The sequence below is a fragment of the Leptosomus discolor genome, chromosome 17, assembly GCF_034619465.1.
Source record: "Leptosomus discolor isolate bLepDis1 chromosome 17, bLepDis1.hap2, whole genome shotgun sequence".
Classification (NCBI taxonomy): Eukaryota; Metazoa; Chordata; class Aves; order Leptosomiformes; family Leptosomidae; genus Leptosomus; species Leptosomus discolor.
This window is the reverse complement of record NC_141407.1, coordinates 2,580,002-2,601,024: the sequence shown is the minus strand read 5'-3', so window position 1 is coordinate 2,601,024 and position 21,023 is coordinate 2,580,002. Positions and strand designations below refer to the sequence as shown.

Here is a 21,023-nt window from a genome sequence, read left to right as displayed (position 1 = left end):
GTACTTTGAGAACATATAAGCCCATCAGTCTTTGAGTCTTGCCACAAAAATTTTGTATGGGAAGTTCAAACCCATTTTCTCTTTATTTCTGTGCAGGTCCTGCTAAAAAAGGAGCTTGAGAAGAATGCTTTATCAGAGATGCTACTCCAAACTCAGGAAGAGCTAAGAGAAACCTGCCAGCAGCTGGAGCAGCTCAGGCAGGAGGTGAAAGAGCAGCAAGAGAATGGGCAGGTAGGTCTGACTGGTAGGGTGGGTTGAAGGAACCTGCAGAAGGACCTTTCCAGGTGGGATCGATGGGCTGAGGTCAATTGTATGAAGTTTAATAAGTCCAAGTGCCAGGTCCTTCGCTTGGGTCACACCAACCCCACGCAGTGCTACAGGCTTGGGGAGGAGTGGCTGGAGAGCTGCCTGACGGAAAAGGGCCTAGGGGTGCTGGTCAACAGCCGGCTGAACGTGAGCCGGCAGTGTGCCCAGGTGGCCAAGGAGGCCAACAGCATCCTGGCCTGTGTCAGACATGGTGTGGCCAGCAGGAGGAGGGGAGTGATCGTGCCCCTCTACTCGGCGTTGGTGAGGCCACACCTTGAGTACTGTGTCCAGTTTTGGTCACCACAGTGTAACAAAGACACTGAGGTGCTGGGGCGGGTCCAGAGAAGGGCAATGAAGCTGGTGAAGGGTCTGGGGAACAGGAGTGGCTGAGGGAACTGGGGCTGTTCAGCCTGGAGAAGAGGAGGCTGAGAGGAGACCTTATAGCTCTCTACAGCTACCTGAAAGGAGGTTGTAGTGAGGTCTCTTGGTCTCTTCTCCCAAGTAACTAATGACAGGACAAGAGGTAGTGGCCTCAAGTTGCACCAGGGAAGATTTAGATTGGATATTAGGAAAAATTTCTTAACTGAAGAAGTGGTCAGACATTGGAACAGGCTGCCCAGGGAAGCAGTGGAGTCACCGTCCCTGAAGGTGTTCAAAAGACATATAGATGTGGGGCTGAGGGACGTGGTTTAGCAGTGGGCTTGGTAGTGCTAGGATAATGGTTGGACCTGATGATCTTAAAGGTCTTTTCCAACCAAAATGATTCTACAATGAGGCTGTTGGCAATTGGAGATTAACTGAGAGAGGCTGAGAGGGCCAGGTAACAGAGTGAAGGGCAGTAACAAGGAAATAAAACATAAGTTCTGGGGCTGAGGATGCAAGGACTGCTGCAGGCACTGAAAGATCAGAGCCTGGTAGGCTCCAGAAATCAGCGACAGCAAGGAAGGGTTACAGTAGGAGCAGAGCTGGGTAGAAAAGCAGAAAGACGTGGCTGAATGAATGTGATTTTGAGACAGAAGGAGGAAAAAGCTGAACGTGATGGCAGGTCCCAGTACCTTGCTGTCCATTTGTGTTCGCAGAACATAACAGAAAAGCTGCAAGCAGAGCTGCAGGAAACTCAGAGTAAGATCAAGGCAGTGGAGAAGAGGCACAAGGAAGAGCTCGGAACTGTCAGAGAGGAAATGAATATCATTCTTCAGCAGAGGGATGCTCTACAAAAACAGGTGACTGAAACAGCAGTAGATACTCCAGTCATCAAGCAGGTGCCTCTCCCCTTCTTGCCTTCCACTGCAGAGCAGCAGGCTGATGGGGTCATCCCTCTGACTGCCATCATACTGTGGGCTCCATCGCAGCTGGCCTGAAGGAGACTTACTGCTCAGCTGAATCTCAGGTGCTGCCCTGGACAGATGGGCTAGTCCTTTTGCCTGTTTGCCAGCAACCATCAGAATGGATTTCTGCTGGCCTGTTACTGCTGGCCTTGTTTATTAAGGTCATTTTTCAGTTGAACATGGTGATTTTTAAACAAGCCTGCTGTGTCCATTGTGAATCTGGTACTCTCATGATAGGGTGAAATCTGAAGTTGTTCTTTCCCTTTCCTCGCAGTATATGATAGGGCTGACAGTGATAAGCTGTAGTCTTTGACTGCTTTGTTATGTTTTACTTGAGGTGGACGAGCTGACATCTCAGCTAGCAGCCTCTGAAGAGTCCCAGCAAGTGATTGGCCGCAAAGCTCAGCAAGATCTGAGTGAGGCACAGGAACTGTCAAGGCAGAAGGTGCTGGAGGTTGAGCACCTCCAGAAGATCCTGGAGGAGAAAAGGAGTCAATGGGAGGAGGTAGAACATCAGAACAAGGAGCTGCAAGTACGTCTGCTGTCCTTGGAGGAGGAAAAGAGTCGATGGAAAGAAGTGGAGCGTCACAACACAGAATTTCAGGCTTTGTTGAAAGTCCTAGAGAATGAAAAAGCCAGGTAAATGAAAACCTGTGAGACTCTTCTTTCTGTTTAATGGATTCCCTCTTTCAGATCTTTGCATATACAAGTGGCTCTGGCAGCATTTCCTAAAAAGCAGAGTTCTGAACTATCCATGCAGGTATGTTTCATTCTCTTGATGTGTTTCATTTTATTTTCTTTTAATTCCTCAATTACAGTTTTTCTGAAGACAATGGCTTTTGGAGTAGTCCTTTCCTTAAAAGGAGATGTTCTTTTGTTAGGTCAGCATGGTGATACTGCTGAATGAAACTTTCAGGGGTTTCAAACCTGAAATACGCCAAAGGAGGCAGGACAAGCTGCAGTGTAATGTGCTAGACAGATCCATCAGCTCTGCCTTGGGTCCAGTAAACTTTAAACATTTGGGAGCTGTGCCAGTCTTCCACCCTAATACCTGTGGTTGGCAGAAGCCATCTTAAAACCATGATGTTCAACTAAGCCAGATTCCGCTCTGAGGCATCCAAGAAACAAGAATGTTTGTGGTTGCCATCTGTTCCCATGTTCCTCAAAAAATCCCAATGGGTGTCTGGAGGGGCTTGAGCAGGGTCTCTGTCAGCCTCAACAGTTACAGGTGTTACTGACTGGCCAAGGAACACAAGAAAGAAGAGAAGGGGTAGGTAGGCTACTTCACCTGGTAAAGTCCTGCCAGTGTTCAATGCATAGATTCAGTGAGGGAGGGACGTTAAAGGCAGCGCGCTCTTGCTTCCCCTGTGAGGGATCCTGCATCTTGTATAGGGAGCAGCGTATTTCTTCCAGGCCTCCATTACCACTTCTGGGATCAGCCGTTGGTTCTCTAGCTGAAAGTGATATGGGTGCTGGTGGGTCTTACGAAACTCCTTGTCGTGGTTTAACCCCAGCTGGCAGCTGAGCACCACGCAGCTGCTTGCTCCCTGTCCCAGTGGGATGGGGAGGAGAATTGGAAAAAAAAGTAGAACTTATGGGTTGAGATAAGAACAGTTTAATAAGTAAAGTAAAATACAATAATAATAATAGTAATGAAATGAATATAGGAAAAAGAGAGAGATAACACCCAAGAAAGGACAAGTGATGCACAATGCAGTTGCTCCCCAGCCACTGACCAATGTCCAGCCAGTCCCCAAGCAGCAGTTGGCCCCTCCTGGCCAACTCCCCCCAGTTTATACACCGGGCATGTTGTCATATGGTATAGAATGTTCCTTTGGTCAGCTGGGGTCAGCTGTCCTGGCTGTGTCCCCTCCCAACTTCTTGTGCCCCTCCGGCCTTCTCACTGGCAGGGCATGAGAAGCTGAAAAATCCTTGACTTAGTATAAAGAGTACTTAGCAACAACTAAAACATCAGCATCTTATCAATGTTATTCTCACACTAAATCCAAAACACAGCACTGTACCAGCTACTAGGAAGAAAATGAGCCCTGTCCCAGCTGAAACCAGGACACTGCCTAAAGGTCACCTTGCTGTCAGTTGCTGCTGGTCCTACCAGGACATAAAAGCTAGGGGAGGAAAATGTCTCTTCATCATTGACAAAGCCTCTCCCTTGAGTCTCATTAGTCAGAATAAAAATGTTCTTCTTTCCTAAGGTCTTCATTTCAAGACCTTGTTATGTTTATATTCACATTCCCATCTCAAAAGATATGGGGTATTTAGCCAGTACTTACATTTCTTCTGTGGGAAAAAATGTAGTGGGCACATGCTTGAGTTTGACTGCCAGCCTGGCTTAGGACTGAAGAAGCAGCCTAGCTGTTTAGACAAACCTCAGCAGACAAAGCAAGTTCCCCCTTGGTGGTGGAAGTCCTGAGCGTTTATTAAATGTTATACCATGTAGTAATGAGTAGCATGTTCTCTCTTTCAGGCTGACTCTGTCTCTGGAAGAGAAGGAACTGAGCCTCAGAACCCTGGAAGAAAACAACCTTGCCCAGCACAACGAGGCGTCTCAGCTTCGTTCTGCTATTCACCAGGCCCAGCAGCTCCATTCAGACCACACAAGAGAAATACAAGAGCTCAACAACCAGGTGACTTACGTACTAGCATTGTCTTCTCCAGGGATGTACATTACCACCTTTGGCTTGGAAGCCCCAACTCCTTTCCCCTCCCAACAACATACACTCCTGTGTGCTGCCCAGAGACTTTGTACATTGAGGTCAAGGCTGGACCTGCTGTGTTCTGTGTATGTTTTCCCCTATTCTCTCATGGTTCGTGGCATTAAATCTCTGAGGCAGAAGACTCCTTTGGAGCTTCTCAGTATCTCTGTTAGAAACGTTGTCCCCAGATGGTGTTGCTACCTCTGTCAGGCACTGCGCAATCTGGTGAAACAAGTGGTTGTCGCATTCTGTGGAAGGCACTTCCGTCTCAGCCAGTCCATCTGGCATTTTGGAGATGCACCATAAAGGATGCTGATTGTCTCCCCTTTACTGCTACTCCCAGGCATCCCTGGCAGCCCCTCTCTCCATGCAGGGATGCTTGATCTGCCACCTCACCCTGCCACTCTCGCCCCTCCCTCCCTCGCTTCATTTCTGAGGCTGGAAGGCATGAAAGCCTGGCAGTTCGACCATTCCTTTGGGGATGGGGAAACTTCCTTTTGGCTCCTTAGCCTCCAGATACCTGTTTCTAGCTTATTTTGCTCGGTTTGAATCCTTGGCTTTGTGCCTTCTGTTTCCAGTGTGGTTTTTGCTTGAAGAAATTTCTCCTTCGTTCCCTCCTCTACTTTCTGCTCTGCTGCCTCAATACCAGCACTGTCCCTGAGGCTCTGTGCGTCTGTGTTACAGATACAGTCACTGGAGGAAGTAGTGCTGGAGAAGGAGGCTGGCCTGGCAATTCGAGAGAAGCAGCTGCTACAGGATCTGGAGGAGTCCCAAGCAGGCGAACGGTGCTTGAGGGACTCTTTGCGCATGCTGGAGGCTGAGATGTCTGAACTGCGTTTGAGGCTTTGTAGCACAGAGAACAAAGCAAAGGCGTTGGCCACAGAGTGTCAGCAGGCCAACAGTGCCCACTGTGATGCCCGATCCCAGCTGGACCAACTGTACTTGGTTCTCCACCACGTGATCTGTGACAGCAGAGACTTGGTCACTTCGAGCTCAGGCAAGTGTGGGAGGCTGGGTTAACAGCCCTATAGAGCACATGTGGGAGAGCAGATGGAGGGAGGGGTGGTTCTTTGTGATCCTGATGTGATGGACTCATCAGTTTAGGCTGACTCGTGCCTCGGGAAGTCTCGAAACCTGACATCCCTGCAGAGAGACAAGTCCATGTTTGTATGTGGAGAAATGACCAGCATCAAAATGAAATAGGGCCCAAGTCAGGTCGGGTCATAGGGTGTGTGTGGTGTTCTTGGGGCAGCGCTGACACTGGCGGTCATCAGAATAGTATTAGCCTGTGACATGTGTCTTGCCGTAATGTGAGCTCTAGGACGATGTCAAAGGCACCGCCACATTCTCCTGTGTTTAAAGAAGCCTTGTTTGTTGGAGACCCTTCAATTAAAGCTTGAAACAGAATGGCTTCTCTCTTCAGAACAGGGTCATGTCTGGGGCCTAACTGTTTCTCAGGCCAGGGACCTCCCTGCAGAGCTCACAGTGGACAGAGTGGCAGCAGCCCTGCAAGACCTGCATCAGCACCTGAAGCAGACTCAGCAAGATCTGGTAATGTGTGCCTAGTGCACCCAGAAATCCTGTCTCTCTGCTGGACTGAACTGACAGGCAGAGTGCCAAAGCCAGAAGGGGTGTAAATTCTTGTAGGCCAGGTTGGCTTGCTGCCTTGGGGAGAAAGGAGAATCGTGGTCACATCTACCAGTACTGTCCAACCGCCCCCTCCCACTTTGGCTATTTCTGCTTTAGTGTTTGTGCCTCTTTGTCTCCTGCCAGCAGTGGCTCTGTGAGGTGATACTTCTGTTCTTGCCTCTTCCAGAGTGATGCAGGGAAGAAGATACAGGACTTGGAGCTGGAGCTGAACAAGAGGCAAGCTGAAAGGGACCATTTCAGTGCCCACAATCAAGAGCTGCAGAAACAGTTGGCTCAAAGCAAGGAAGGTACAGCTTCTCTTTTCCAACCCGCTGACCTTATCCTGACCTTATGCAGGGATCTCTGATACCATGCAGAGGAAAAGCGCAGTGCCTGGAGATGGGAAGAGGAGAAAAACAACAAGCATGAGACTTACCTGTAGAACTACCAGTGAAACTTTTTATAGAGAAAGATTCAGTGGCTGGCAGTGCATCTAGCTGTGCTACCGGTGATAATGTGCAGAGGGGGTGCCTTTCAGGTCATGTGTCGCTGCTAAGTAGGTGTAGCTTGATGCCTCACAGCATCTTTCTCAGTATGCTCTTTAAAAGCATCAACCTGCAAAAAGCCTTGTCTTTATTGATTTCCTTTTGCTCTTACATGGCAGATTCATAGAGCATTAGTTCAGTGTTAAGCTCCTGTGTTATTGCATCCTTTCTTCTGCTGCTTTTCCTAATTCTCTGGTACTAGTGTTTCTGCATCCTTTTCGCCTGTTTTCTTGCTGGTATTGATTTGGTGTCTGAGCTCACAGCCATAGCAAACACAATTTCTTACTTCCCTAGCCACTTTACTTATGCCTTTGGTAACGTGTTCACATTGGGTTTATCTATAAACCTATAAAGGTAACTAGTCACCTTTTCCTCTAATCTTGAGACCATCCAGAGCCTCCAGGGCTATTGGCCTCTCTATATCATAGCTGGACAGGCATCCCTGTTCCTTTCTCTTGTCATTATTTTCCCACTCTCCACATCAGAATTGCTTTTTCATCTCATTGTCTTGTTTCCTTGTCTCAGACTACAGGAACAGGGAAGTTGCTCATCGCTTTCCCCACAGGCTGTCGCCTGCTCAGGTAGTGCCTTTACCTGTTCAGTACTTCTTCATGTTCCTTCTCTGAGAGAACTGCTGATCATTTTTCAGAGTCTTTACAGGAGAGTTTTGCAGGCCTTAGATCATCACTTTTTCTGGAACATCCGTAGTTTTTACTACGTATGTTGCGTATGATAACAGATTATATACTTGAAATTCTACCGTTGGGTCGATCCTGCTTGTCCTGCTAGTCAGTTCTTTCCCTCTTGTTCCTGTCTATCTGTAGTCCTTCTTGCTTCGGGTCTTGGTACTGGTGTTGTTGGCTCAGTTGTTCTTGCCTTGCTGTTGTCCTGGTATCACTGGATATTTCCTTCTTTTTTCTGCCAGTGCACAATGTATCCCCCTAGCATTCTTTTGAACAAATACCAGAGTGCATCTTCAAGTACAACATAGACATCTGTTCTTTTCTCTAAAGTCTCTTTTCCTGGTCAATTAACTGTGCCATAGTCTTCACTTTTGCTTCTTTGTTTTCCTTCAGGACACCAGATCTGACCCTCACCTACTGTCTCTGTCTTTGTTTCATTGATGCCAGTTCTAACTGCTTCTAACGTGGTGGGTGATGTGCTGCCGTGCCCTTAGCCCTGGCCTTTCAACAAGCATGAGAGCAAACGTGTTTCCATATTCTTCTGAACCTTGCCACTTTCTTCTTTTTTTGTTCTGCCTGGAAGTTTCCTTTATTTATGTCTGCTTTGAAAGTCCTTGAGGGCTTAGGGCCTGGAAAACACAGAAGGGCAGATAAGAAAATTGTGTTTTCTCTGTAGGATGCAAATCAGTTTGGTTTTGCTTCCCTTTTCACCTTCTCCTTCACCTTTACTGCTGCAGAGACACAGATGGCAGAATGCAAGAAGAACTCCCTCCAAGCTGCCTTGCAGGAGGAGGCCACTGCTCTGAAAGAGGCGGCTGTGACTCTACATCAAGAGGTGGCATCTTTGGAAAGGAAACTCGAGAGCACTGAGAAGCAAAGAAAGGATGTCCTGGTAAGGCTGGCAGATGCTGTGAAGGGCCATTTCTTACCTCTTTTTTTGCGTCCTGTTAATAAATCTGAGGAGCAACTTTTTCCAGTGGAGAGCTGGTTTTGGGTGGTGGTGTACAGGCTCAGTCCAAATCTGAGAAGACACAGAGTACGCAAATGCTGGCCAAGTTTCCCTCATTTTCCCCTTCCTTCCACTCATCATTCCTTGTTTCCCAGACTTTCCTGCCATGCCACATAGCTGAATTAGCAGGGTCGTCACCTTGGGTAAGAAAAGACAGTCTAGAGAGAAGAGATCATTAAGATGTCTCTCCACATAGTCTGTGATATTAGTCCACAGACCACTACAAGAGCAGAAAGATATTGTTTATATCGGTGGTTGTTTTTTGGTTTAACTTTCCCAGTTGCATTCTTCTGAATAAGCAGGAAAAGATGCTGTAGTCATATAAAACTCAGCTATGATTCAGGGTGTTTGTTTTCCTCAATTCTGAAGATTTCTGCCCTTGAAGCTTAAGTCAAAGTAGTTTTCAAACTTGTCTGTATTTACATTGCACGGTTTGGGCAATTATTTGTGTCCAAATCCATATTTAGATTTCTAAATATCTAGATCTGGAAAAAGGGGTGAGAAGACAAAGTCTGCTAAAAATGGAAAGCTGTACAACATTGCTCATCTGAGAGCACACAGAGGGGAAAAAATAGAGACATCTGAGAAACAAAAGTGCTGATCCAGCTGAATATGTATGCCTGCAAGGGGAAAACTAGTCCTGATTTGAAACACAGAATGACAGACAGTGATCTGTCCGTTATTCCTTCAAGAGAGCACAGTGGGGTTCTAGAGGATGGTACCATGAAAATTCTACACAGTAGAGGTCCAAAAAAAGAAATGATGGTAAATGAAGTGTTCTCTCTTCCTTTCCTAACAGAGATAACATCATCACGCCACTGCCTGAGTCATGCTTAGTCTGGGCTTTAAATCCTGGCTGCAGTTCTAGCAGCTCCTCCCTAAACACGCTGGAGTTAGAAGAGGTTCAGAGTAGGGCAGAAATGAAGTTGGGCCTGGCTGAGTAAGCTGAGAAAGACGCAGCCCAAAGGAGTGGCACAGGAGAGGTCTACAACATTCCGAGAGGCGGGAAGAGGGTGGGCAGTGGTGGTTCACTATCTTTTCTAAGAGATGAACAAGGGCCATCCGTTGAAGGTAGTGAGAGCCACGCCAGCAGCAGGAGGTGGTGTGCCTACAGAAGAGCAGACCTGTTGAACTCCTCAACAAAGGGTGTTGTAAATACAGCAGGTCTGTATGGAGTCAGGAGGAGACTGTGAAAGTTCTCATAAGCTGGAACAGTGCTGGTGTTGGGGAGGGGAGATATGTAAGTCTACCTTTCTCTTAGGCTTTCTTCCCTGCTATGCACTTAGAGGCACCGTTACATGCAGGATACCAGCCTAGGCATTTGAGCTAGTGCAGCTGTTCTTACACGATCAATATTTTCCGACTTCTCCATTTAGAATGACTCCAAGAATCAGTTATGGACAGAGTTACAGTACAGTTCTCAAATCTTTTTTTGAGTGTCAGAGAGAATTTACATCAAACAAGGAAACCAACTGAATAGCTCAAATTTTCAATTAAAAGCTCAAACTTCAGCCCTTGACTGCCAGTGGAGCAGGAGTTCAAATCTAGTATGAAAACCAGACATATATAGATGGAATTACTGAATCTTCCTCCCTGTTTTGCAGTATGAACGGGACAGACTGCAAGCACTTAAAGAAAAACTGGTATGGGAGATAAACCTTCTTCAGGAATCAGTCACAGCCTCTGAAACCCGAGCAAATACAGCAACAGATATGAATCACTCCCTTGAACAAGAACTCCAAACTACACGGTCTATCTTAAAAATTAAAAATGAGGAAGTGGAAGTGCAGTGGGAGAGAATCCAGATGCTACAGAAAGAGGCAGCAGAGGTAAAAGCTTTGCAGGAGAATCTCACTCGTATGACAGCTATCCTGTCAGAGAGAGAGGGAGAAATGAAGCTATACCAGGAACAGATGAGAATGCTGGAAAAGCAGAAAGACATGCATAAAACTACTCTTGATCAGGTTATTAAGGACATAACAGAGGAAAAACAGAAGACAGAATCGCAGCAAGAACACATACAGGAGCTGGAGAACCAGCAAGAAAAACAAAGGATTGCTGTAAGCAAAATGAGCAAAGACCTGGAAGAGAGAGACTGGGAGATCAGATCCCAGCAGGAACTGATAGCGAAGCTGGAGAAGTATCGAGAAACGCAGAGCGCTGCTGTCAGCAAGATGAGCAAAGAGCTGGAGGAGAGGGACCAGGAGATCAGATCCCAGCAGGAACAGATAGCGGAGCTGAAGGAGCATCAAGAAATGCAGAGCGCTGCTGTCAGCAAGATGAGCAAAGAGCTGGAGGAGAGGGACCAGGAGATCAGATCCCAGCAGGAACTCATAGCGGAGCTGGAGAAGCAGCGAGAAATGCAGAGCGCTGCTGTCAGCAAGATGAGCAAAGAGCTGGAGGAGAGGGACCAGGAGATCAGATCCCAGCAGGAACAGATAGCGGAGCTGAAGGAGCATCAAGAAATGCAGAGCACTGCTGTCAGCAAGATGAGCAAAGAGCTGGAGGAGAGGGACCAGGAGATCAGATCCCAGCAGGAACAGATAGCGGAGCTGAAGGAGCATCAAGAAATGCAGAGCGCTGCTGTCAGCAAGATGAGCAAAGAGCTGGAGGAGAGGGACCAGGAGATCAGATCCCAGCAGGAACAGATAGCAGAGCTGGAGAGGCATCAAGAAATGCAGAGCGCTGCTGTCAGCAAGATGAGCAAAGAGCTGGAGGAGAGGGACCAGGAGATCAGATCCCAGCAGGAACAGATAGCAGAGCTGGAGAGGCATCAAGAAATGCAGAGCGCTGCTGTCAGCAAGATGAGCAAAGAGCTGGAGGAGAGGGACCAGGAGATCAGATCCCAGCAGGAACTCATAGCGGAGCTGGAGAAGCAGCGAGAAATGCAGAGCGCTGCTGTCAGCAAGATGAGCAAAGAGCTGGAGGAGAGGGACCAGGAGATCAGATCCCAGCAGGAACAGATAGCGGAGCTGGAGAGGCATCAAGAAATGCAGAGCGCTGCTGTCAGCAAGATGAGCAAAGAGCTGGAGGAGAGGGACCAGGAGATCAGATCCCAGCAGGAACAGATAGCGGAGCTGGAGAGGCATCAAGAAATGCAGAGCGCTGCTGTCAGCAAGATGAGCAAAGAGCTGGAGGAGAGGGACCAGGAGATCAGATCCCAGCAGGAACTCATAGCGGAGCTGGGGAAGCTTCAAGAAATGCAGAGTGCTGCTGGCAGCAAGATGAGCAAAGAGCTGGAGGAGAGGGACCAGGAGATCAAAATCCAGGAGGGGAAAATAACTATTCCAGAACAACACCATACATCACGAGTGAGAAATCTGTTTGTGGATCTTGATCATATAAAAGGAAACTTGAAGGAGAAAAACATGGAGTTTATGTCTCTGACTCAGCTGATCCAAGAACTGGAAAAGGAAAGAGAACAGGTGAAATCTCTGCATGCAAGCCTTGAACACTTGAGAGCAGTTCTTAAGGACAGAGAGAGAGAGTGTGATTCTCAAAGGGATCGGTTGAGACTCTTGCAGCAGTACAAGGAACAGCAAGAGAGGCACCTGCAAGACCTTCATGGTAAAGTAGAAAAGATGACACTTTCTTTATCTAAAAAAGATCAAGAGCTTGAATCACAACAAAAGCAAATCCAGGAAGCTGAGGAAGTCATGGAAATGCAGTTAAGGACTGTCCGTGACCAACTGGAGCAGACCTTAGAAACCTTAAAAGAAAAGGACAGACTCATAGACATCCAAAAGCAACAAACACAGAACTATGAGGAAGAAAAAGAACAACTGATTAATGTCTTACGTAGAGACTTAGAATACAGTAAGGCAATACTGAAAGAGAAGGATTTCATGATTGAATCTCAGAAGGAAGTGATTAAGACCTTCCAAAACCAAGAACGAGACTGTGAAATGCAGAAGGAAATTCTGCAGCATCTTCAAGTGACACTAAAGGAACAAGAGCAAGAAATTTTATCCCTTAGAAAGCAATGTGAGGCATGCAAGGTAAAGGAGGAAAAACATGAAACTGAGCAAACAGATCTTCAAGCAACAAAATGGACTCTGAAAGAAAGAGAAAAAAAGATAGAGGTTCTGGAGGAGGCTATCTCTAAGCTTCAGCAGCAAAAGGAGGAGGCAGTGATGCAGTGTAAAGTCATACTGCAAAAACTAGAATATGCTGAATCTTCTCTAGAAGCTAGAGATCAAGAGATAGTATCTTTGCAAGAGCATGTCCAGAACCTTCGAGAGCAGAAGGAGTTAGAAGGCAACCAGGCCAAGAGTCTACAGCAGGATCTGGATGAAATGAGTCAAATAGTGAAGAACAATTGTTTGGAGTTCCTCAGGCAGACAGAGCAAATGAACATTTTCCAGCTTCGTGAAGAAAACATGAAAGTAGCACTAGCATCGTGCCAGAAGCAAGTGAATCTGCTTGAGGAAGTAGTGAGGAAGAGAGATGAAGACAATGAAACTCTTATGCAAAAACTCCAGTGCCAAGAAGAGCAACTGAAAACCTTTCAGAATCTCCAGCTTGGGCTAACCGATAAGAACGAAGAGGTTAGACATCACAGAGAGCAAGAGAAGCTGCTCGAAGAAGCCTTGCCTGAGAGGGAACAAGAGACCAAGGCTCAAGGTGAGCAAAAAGCTTTAGAAGAGGAAATAAGAGGTCTTCAGGAAGATCTCCAGCATGTTCAGCAGACTCTGACAAAGAAGGATGAAGAGATCAAGTGCCAGAGAGACACAGTCAGCTGTTTAGAGAAGACTCTGACAGGGAGAGAACAAGAGCTTAGGAGGCAGAGTGAACTCCTGAAACAATTAACATCAGCTTTGCGATGGAAAGATGAAGGGGACAAGCTGAAGAAACAAATCCAGAAACTCCAAAAATGGGAGGAAGAAGAATCAGAGAAGAGGAAAGTCCTCCAGGAGAGAGACTGTCTCTTGAAAAGGCAGAAGGAGCTAACCTACCAACTGGAAGATGAGCGGAAAGCAAAGGGGGAAGAATTGAAACGTGTGATTGCTATTTTGAAGCAGACTGAAAGCGGAGAAATCGAATGGAAGGAGAAGGCCCAAGCACTGACTCTTGCCCTTACCAAGAGTGAAATGGCCAATGGGACTTTGAGGGAAGAAATAGCCATCCTGCAAAATATGGTTTCAGAGAGGGACAAGGACCGGTTTCATCTTCAGGTAGGCACTGTGATTGATCATCAGTCAACTGAAATGTCTATAAAGGATTCTAATGATGTTTCCCATAAAGATACGGGAATATCTATTCCCATAAATATATGACCTGCTAGGCCAAAGGAATCAGGATTGCAGCCAGCAGGCTTACTTGTCTGGGTAGCTCCAGCCAGAGACCATTCACCTGCTAGAATGTTCTCTGTCAAATCTGGAACTCCTGAAAGAACTGCAGAGCTTTCCATTAAAACTAAATCAAGTCCAAAAGTTGGGGTTGGGCAATTGGTTTTCTCCTGCCTAGGCAAGCTGAGCCAGTGTGTCATGGTTAGGATTTGGCATGGAAAGGAAAGGGCACAGCTGACCAGACTAACGTAGTAAATTTACTAGAATTTTATGATGATGGCTGAACAGCAGCTACACCGATGGTGCTTAGAGGATGCTTTCAGAGGTGTAGGTGTCTGAGGTACAGCTTTGCCAGTGTGTTAGAAAGAATGGAATTCGTACCATTGCCTGATGAGGTTAAAGGCTTCGTGGTGCGTTCAGGATGTACTTGGGCTGCAGTCTGAAAAGCATGAAGGCAAATTTGTGTGGATTTCTCCAAGGTGATCTGACTCGGGTACTGCTGGTGGAACAGCTGCAACAGCCTGTGCTGCAGACTTGCCCGGGACTCTGCCAATACTTTTAGCATTACATTAGTGTATACAGGCATATAAAAAATGCTACTAATAAAATACTATATTTATGCATTATACATTTATACATTACTTGAGAAATATTACTACCAGCCTGATGATGACTGGTATCATGCTCTGTTGATGGGAAGCAGAGAAGGGACAAGAGCAGGAAGAATGAAAACAATGGGAGATTTCAATTGCATCCGTAGAGGTCAGGTATGCAACAGCGTTAGGTCGGGTAATGCAGTTGCATCCATACAGGTCAGTGTAGTGCTGATGTCAAGACTTCATTTATAGATGCTGTCAGAGATTGCTTCAAGGAGCTGTTCTTCAAGAAACCCATGAGAGGGGAGATGCTCTTGACTAGGTTCAGAGCAATGCACAGGGCTTGGTAGATACCTTTTTTCAAAGAGCAGTTCTGTAATGATGATGTGACAGGTAAAGGGAATAGAGAACAAAACCGTAGTATTTTATGACTGCAGAAGTACATGCTTCACCCACATGTTACATGTTGTTTGGCTGTCCAAGGACAGAGTAGAACTGTAGATAGGAGAATATACAGTGAAGGTCAGAGAGGATGACCAAAGATGTTACATGGCTTCCCTAAGAGGGACATGCAAATGTGGAGGTCTTCATGATGGACACGTAATGGCTGAGAGGGAGGGAGCTGGAAATACTACAGACCTTTGTAAAGCCATTCAGTGGCTGAATAGGAAATGAATATTTCCAGTCTCTCTGAGAACCAGAATGGGGGGCACTAAACAAAACCAGCAGGGAACATGTCCAGAACAAACGACTCCATTTCCCCAAGGTGATCTGGAGAAGGGCCCCTAGGAAGAGAGTGTGTTGTCTTGGCCTGTGGACCAAGAGGAGAAGGGACTTGGCACTGTCCAGTTGCTCTCCTTGTTGTGTTCATTCTGGCCCTTCTAACCTTTGTGTGGCACCAGCTCACGTACTTTTCTCTCGGAATACCCAGCAGGCTGTCGCAGAAGGGGAGCAGCTCCCCTGGCTCTCAGAGAAGAGACTCCTTTCGCAGCAGCTGGAACACGTGCAGCGAGCAGTTGCAAGGCTGGAACATGAGAAGATGGAGCTGAAGCAACTCAATGCTGAGCTCAGGAGGACTCTTGAGCAGGTAAAACAGGTTTTCATTGCCTCTGCAAAGCCTCACGGTCCTCCAGAACACAATGTATTTCCACAGACAGCACTTTGGAGTCCTCTGCTTGTTTCCTTCCCTCTCCCACTTTCACCCGTGGACGCACACTTTTGTATTTTCTCTCTCCTCTGGTACCCCGTTGCCACCCTTCTTGTCCCAGTGTCCCCGTACACACACATTTGACTCTCTTGTGTCAGGAACTGTTTCCTCGTGCTCTTTCTCTTCCGCAGTCTACATTGAGTGCTTTTTACCTGCAATGTTCTCTGGCACAATTAACGGTCTCTGAGCAGAAATCTCCCTGGCATGATATCCAGAGGTCCTTCTGCTCCTTGTTTGGTGGCAGGTTTCTATCACCCTTTCTCCTGTCCAACGTGCAGGTGGAACGTGAACGGAGGAGACTGAAGAGGTACTGCAGTGGTCGGTTGCTGCCAGATGCACGCGGATTTTCTCTCTCTGAGTCTGACCCGCACAAGATGCCTGCTTCTAGACAGGTGGGAACAGCATCTGACTTGGTGGGAGGAGGGTCTGGCCATATGGAAGCATGATGGCAAATCCCAGTGGCAGCAGCTCCCCCATATAGACCTAATAGAGGTTGAATATAAACCATGGCCCTGACCGAACTGAAGACTAAAAAAGAAATCCTTGCATTTTCTTCACAGGAGTCGTCTCACACTTGCTGCAGTCGATTAGCTGAGTTGCAGAACCAGGTGAGGAGTACGAAAGCTCTCATCAAAAGCTGCTGTGGCTGTACTGATGGGCACAACTTCGCATGATGAGACAGCGCAAGTTTTGTGTGGCTCTCGGGAAGTGAGTGCACCAGGCAGTGTCAGTTTGCCACAGGCAAACAACATCACTCACCTAGGTCTGGTCTCTGACTTGCTTCAAAGTCAGGCAGGGAGGGAGAGGGATTGGAGGAAATTCAGAAAACTGGAATTCGCCTGAAAATAGAGAGTATTCTAAGGTTGTTTCCCTTGAGTCTTACTCATCTTGTTGACTGTTTCCATTTTCCATTGACTCCATTAACAGTGAAGCTCACATCTTATCAGAGCTCCAGGGATCTGAGGCAGAGCTTATAGCCTTCAGGCAATCGTTAGTCTCATATTGGTGTGCTGTGCAAATCATGATTCCAATATTGGACAGAGTCAGAGACCTAAGCACTGTATGAACATTTATTTTGTCAGTGTAGGAATGTACATTCCAGCTGCTGAACCCTATTGCCTCCTTTGACACCGGTACTGGCAGTAGCAGCAATCGCCAGACTTTTCTCCCATGTACTTTTATGGGTCTGGTACACCCTGGTCTCCCTGAGGAGGTGAATCTTCACAGGCATTCAGGGCAAGATGCGTGTACCATTTCTGTCGGTAAAGTGCCTGATACTTACTTAGCTCTGGCAAGTGAGCTGAGAATACTGCTGAAGCCATCAAGTTATATCTTAAGGATGTTTTCACCAGGAAGTCTCAGTGTCTGAAGTTCTGTTGCTATGTGTAACTAATTGAACCCCCTTCCCCTTGTGACTTGTGTCTGCCTGCACTGTGGACTTGCTTCAGCAGTTCAGCAGGAAAACAGAGGTGCTCTGCTCAAAGAATAGTCTTCAGCTGGCTAGTCAGGGCACTCCCCTGGGTCTGGGAAACAGTGGAACTGGAACTTGATCTCCCATTTCCTCGGAGATGCTTTTAGCAGCAGATGGCCACTTCCCCACCCTCACACCTCTGGGTTCCCTGCCAAAGCGTGGGAGGGTTTTTCAGGCTTCCAAGCCCAGTTTCACAAGGGTGCCCTTATTATTTTGGAGAGAAGGTCAGATCTGTCCCTCTCTTCAGCGGTGGTGTTCCCTAGCCTATGTGTATAGTTTGTTGTGAAGTCCCTTTGACATCTTACTATCTGTGTGCACTTCTCCACTCCAGAGCGCGCAGAGGGCAACATGCCAGAGCTGTGGCTGCGCTGCGCTGCAAACCTAACAGGAGGGGAGAGCAGCTGGGTCTCTCCCGCCAAAAAGCCCAGCAGGCACAACCCTGCATTGCCAGGAAGTAACAGAGTTTGAGGATTTTCAAGGCCTCAGCAGTCCTTTAAGGCTCATCTCCCCCATGGGCTTTGTTCATCAAATTATGTTCTGCTCGTTTGTGCAATGCTCTAAAGTTAGGAAGAGTGAGAGTTTGCTCCCTTTTCACGTGCTAGCTCTCAAGTGTATGAACTAGATCATAACAGAACAGTTCTTCAGTACCTTGTGTAACAAGTAGCCCTCCTGCTGAGGAAAAAGCATGTGGAACTAGGTGTCAGTAGCCCAAATCTCTCTTTTGGAAAAAAAAAAAAAGAGTTGGGTTACTAAATCCTTAGGAACCTCTGTCTCTAATACACCTGGAACGTCTCAGTGTTGTACGTGTGAATGGTGTGCCAGGAAGAAAGTTGGAATTGTTGATAACCTGAGCTCAGTTCAGGGTGACTCTGGGAACCTGTTACTTACCATTCCACAAGGACAAAATGTTTGTCAGGGTTGGAGTTAGAGGGTGAGTCTTCCCTGACAGCCTGTACTGTGGAGCTACAGGTGGGCCTAAGAGCGTGGACTTGTCTGAGCTCAGCCTTTTGCCTCTTTCAGGTGTCCCTTCTGCAGATGCAGCTGGCACAAGAACGACAACACAAGCAGGACTATATTGAGTGCTGTGCAAAGACCAGCCAGGAGCTGTCAGACCTTCACCAAGAGCTGTCTGGCTCCTTGGCAGCCGTGGTCAGGGAGCCCAAAGCTGCTGTTCTGGAGGCAGAGACCCGGAAGCTGGATCGGTCGCTGAACCTTAACTTGACTCTAATATCCCAGGACCGTCAGTCTCCTGAGAGACAGCCATTGCATTCAAGGGCCAGATCCGCCAGAAGCGGTGACCTGAGGTAACAGGACCAGCGTACAGCAAAAGGCTGTCGGAGCCAAGTCAGGGACCTGCTGGGGTAGGTGAACTGTGGCAGGGGGCTTGGTTCAAGGCGTGAATTCCCAAGTCAGATAAGAGTTCAGGGCACAGTGTTCATTTCAGGTTACCCAGCAGAAACTTGTGTGGATGGGGTCAGCCATAGGCTTGGAAAAGCAGGATGAACCTGATGAGCGGGTAAAATTTATTCCTTTTCCAAAGCACTCCGTCGCAGCGTGCCTCATCAGTCTTCACACACCCTCCATGTTCGGTTGTTCCTGACAGTTTCTGTACCGTATACAAAGACTATTTGTCTGGTTTTATTTTTTCAATATGTTTTTTTCTCCGAAACACTGCACAGACTCAGCAGAAACCTCATTGCAGTGATGTCCTGTTGCTCCTCTGCCTTCTTCAGCAGCTGCTCCAGGTGGGCCTTCTCTGTGCAGAGGTTTTCATTGGTTCTTTTACACGAGTTCAGCTTCTCCTGGTCAGAGGTCCTTGCTCTCTCCATTCCATCCACTTTACCTGACAGAACTTCATTCTCTTGCTCCAGCTACCACCACAGAAGCACAGAGGAAAGGTTTACTACGAAGGAGGTTTGGCTTGGACAGAAAAAGGAACAACCTCTCCATATTCAGTCAGTCATACTGTTGGAAGGCAAGAAGTTTGAGAAGCAGCAGCAACAGCTGGCAACAAATACATGTGTGTAAATATGGAACCAACATCAAAAGGACATGAGACCAAAGGTTACATACAAGCATAGAAAAGTATCCACAGAAACAATAGGTGAAGAGAAATAATCTCACTGGGATTTAACATTCATGCCAGCAGAAACAAAACAAAGTAAAAAGGACAAAATAACTTTTTTTTTTTTTTTTACAAGTGCACAAACTTTTTTTTTTTTTTTAACACAGTTTTAGTTTTTCAGCATTTTCAATGTTTCTTGCTCCTTCAGACACATGAATATTGCATAAAGAGGGGGGGAGAACTTGTGTTAAAACAACTGAAATGTCCAACACTTACTTTGCAAAAAAAAAAAGATTATCAGGAGACCATCAGAGGCCCTTTGGGCATAAGGATTACTATGGTGTAAGAAAGAATATTTAAGAAATAATTCTGGGGTCACATAACATTTGGGTAGTGCATTTTTTTCTGAGGAAAGCCTCAGACCCAAGGGCCTCAATTTTTTTATGAAAAACCCTCAGGACATTTAGAATGTCAAATACGAGTGAAATGTGGTTTCTATTTCAGCAGATGTTACCCTATGATGAGATAATGCACTTAGATCTCTTAAGAGCATGAGAGCCATAGGCTGCCTGTTTCCAAACTTTGATTTCCTTTAGGCAAGGAGAGAGAACTGCGTACGGAAAGGGAAGCCCAAACAAGAAGTGAATAATCCCTGAAAACCAAGACTTTTTCTGGGACACATATATCCTAGGGCAGCTACTCAGACAAAATAAAAGGACATAAAGATTGAGCTACATGCAGTTAAAGCTATCAGAACTAAACAGAAATAAAACTGCATCTTATTCAGTGCTGGTTCTGGTTTGCATGTGCGTTAGCCCTGTGTCTCCCCTTCTTCTGCTTTCCAAGAAAAGCGATTTCAACTTGCTTCTACCCAGGAGGGAAGTTACAATTTTGAAGATGTTGACACCAAGCACACGACAAACGTTCAGATCAGAATTCCATTTACGGTCGGATTTACAAAGTGCTTCTGAATAGGACCCTCTGCACGATCATGAAGACAGCTGGGCAGACTCCCTGTCTGGAGAGCTATTAAACAGCAGTAGCCCTCAGGAGAAGGAGAGAGTGACAGCACACGGAACAAAAGCTGGTGTGCTAGCTTCACTGTGTGAATAGTACCAAAAAATAAAAGTACGGACTCCAGTCTAACCAGGATTTGCACGAACGTGGTACAGCTCCTCCAACGCGAGGCGAGGACAGTCAATGCAACGAACTTTCCGTAGTCCTGACGCTTTGGTTCACCCCCTGTATTACGGATTCAAATCGTTAGGCAATATAAGGCAGGAACAAAAATACTGTCAGTCATCACAGTTTTGTGCCAAATAGGTCTAGTAATTTATTGGGTTGTTAATGTGGTTTATGATGATAACAGTTTGGAATATTCAGGCTTCTCTTACACATTCAACTTCATCCTGTGTGATGTTCTGTTAAGTGTATTAATAGGACTGAGCACTAATGTAGACCTTGATGTAATTAACGTAGACATTCATGTAAAGGGATCAAAAATCACACACATGTAAGTTTTATGTGGAATTATGATCCAAATGAGGTATTTCCAGGGAAGCTCACAGAGCTTTGTCCAATACTGGTCAAGATCTTTATCTGTAATTAAAGGAGAAAAAACCACTCCTTCTCCCTATAAATTAAAAAAAAAAAAAAAGGTTATACTGAGGTAGAAAATGGTCTCAGCTTCATGTACAAGGAAAAGATGAGGCTCTGAGCTGTCTGTTTCCCTCAGGGGTCAGGGAAAACTCCTTGGTTATTTGTTGGTACACGAAAATATTGTCCAGGAAAAGGTTGGGTTAAAAGGGAAATCACATGTTATGAGTAATTCGGAAAGCAAGAGAGAACAAAAGGAAGAAAATCATTACGCCAGGGTCTACGTGATGCCTAGCCTGGACCTTAGTCCTGGGTGCGGTCTGGTACCTCCAGACAGCTGAACTGAGAGGTTCAGAGCAATCCAGCATGGAAGTTCAGCAGGCGAATGGCTTCCACAAAGGACCATCTGAGTAAAGCTGGGACTTTTCAGCAGGGGAAAGACACGGCCTGTAGGCTGGCACAGGAAAGGCCTGTGGCATCCTGAGAGTCAGGGAAAGAGCTGGCAGTGACCGTTCACTCTTTCCCAACAGAGGAACAACGGCCATCAGCTACAGCCAGCAGGAACAAGCAAGCCAGGGGAGGTGGT

The 21,023-nt window shown here is 46.6% G+C and overlaps 1 protein-coding gene across 1 annotated transcript in view; it reads left to right on the top strand.

Annotated features, from left to right (window-relative positions):
* CEP250 (centrosomal protein 250) overlaps window positions 1–18,366 on the top strand; it is a 35,990-nt gene extending 17,624 nt beyond the window's left edge. The window contains exons 19-32 of the mRNA XM_086474726.1: window positions 97–231; window positions 1,386–1,529; window positions 1,972–2,273; window positions 4,120–4,279; window positions 5,033–5,345; window positions 5,772–5,899; window positions 6,165–6,285; window positions 7,943–8,097; window positions 9,819–10,274; window positions 10,476–13,388; window positions 15,033–15,185; window positions 15,584–15,697; window positions 15,866–15,913; window positions 17,797–18,366. Coding sequence (XP_086330852.1) covers window positions 97–231; window positions 1,386–1,529; window positions 1,972–2,273; window positions 4,120–4,279; window positions 5,033–5,345; window positions 5,772–5,899; window positions 6,165–6,285; window positions 7,943–8,097; window positions 9,819–10,274; window positions 10,476–13,388; window positions 15,033–15,185; window positions 15,584–15,697; window positions 15,866–15,913; window positions 17,797–18,084 — 5,430 coding nt within the window. The 3' untranslated portion in view covers window positions 18,085–18,366. The remainder of the gene's footprint in view (window positions 1–96; window positions 232–1,385; window positions 1,530–1,971; window positions 2,274–4,119; window positions 4,280–5,032; window positions 5,346–5,771; window positions 5,900–6,164; window positions 6,286–7,942; window positions 8,098–9,818; window positions 10,275–10,475; window positions 13,389–15,032; window positions 15,186–15,583; window positions 15,698–15,865; window positions 15,914–17,796) is intronic.
* Window positions 18,367–21,023: the final 2,657 nt, after the last annotated feature.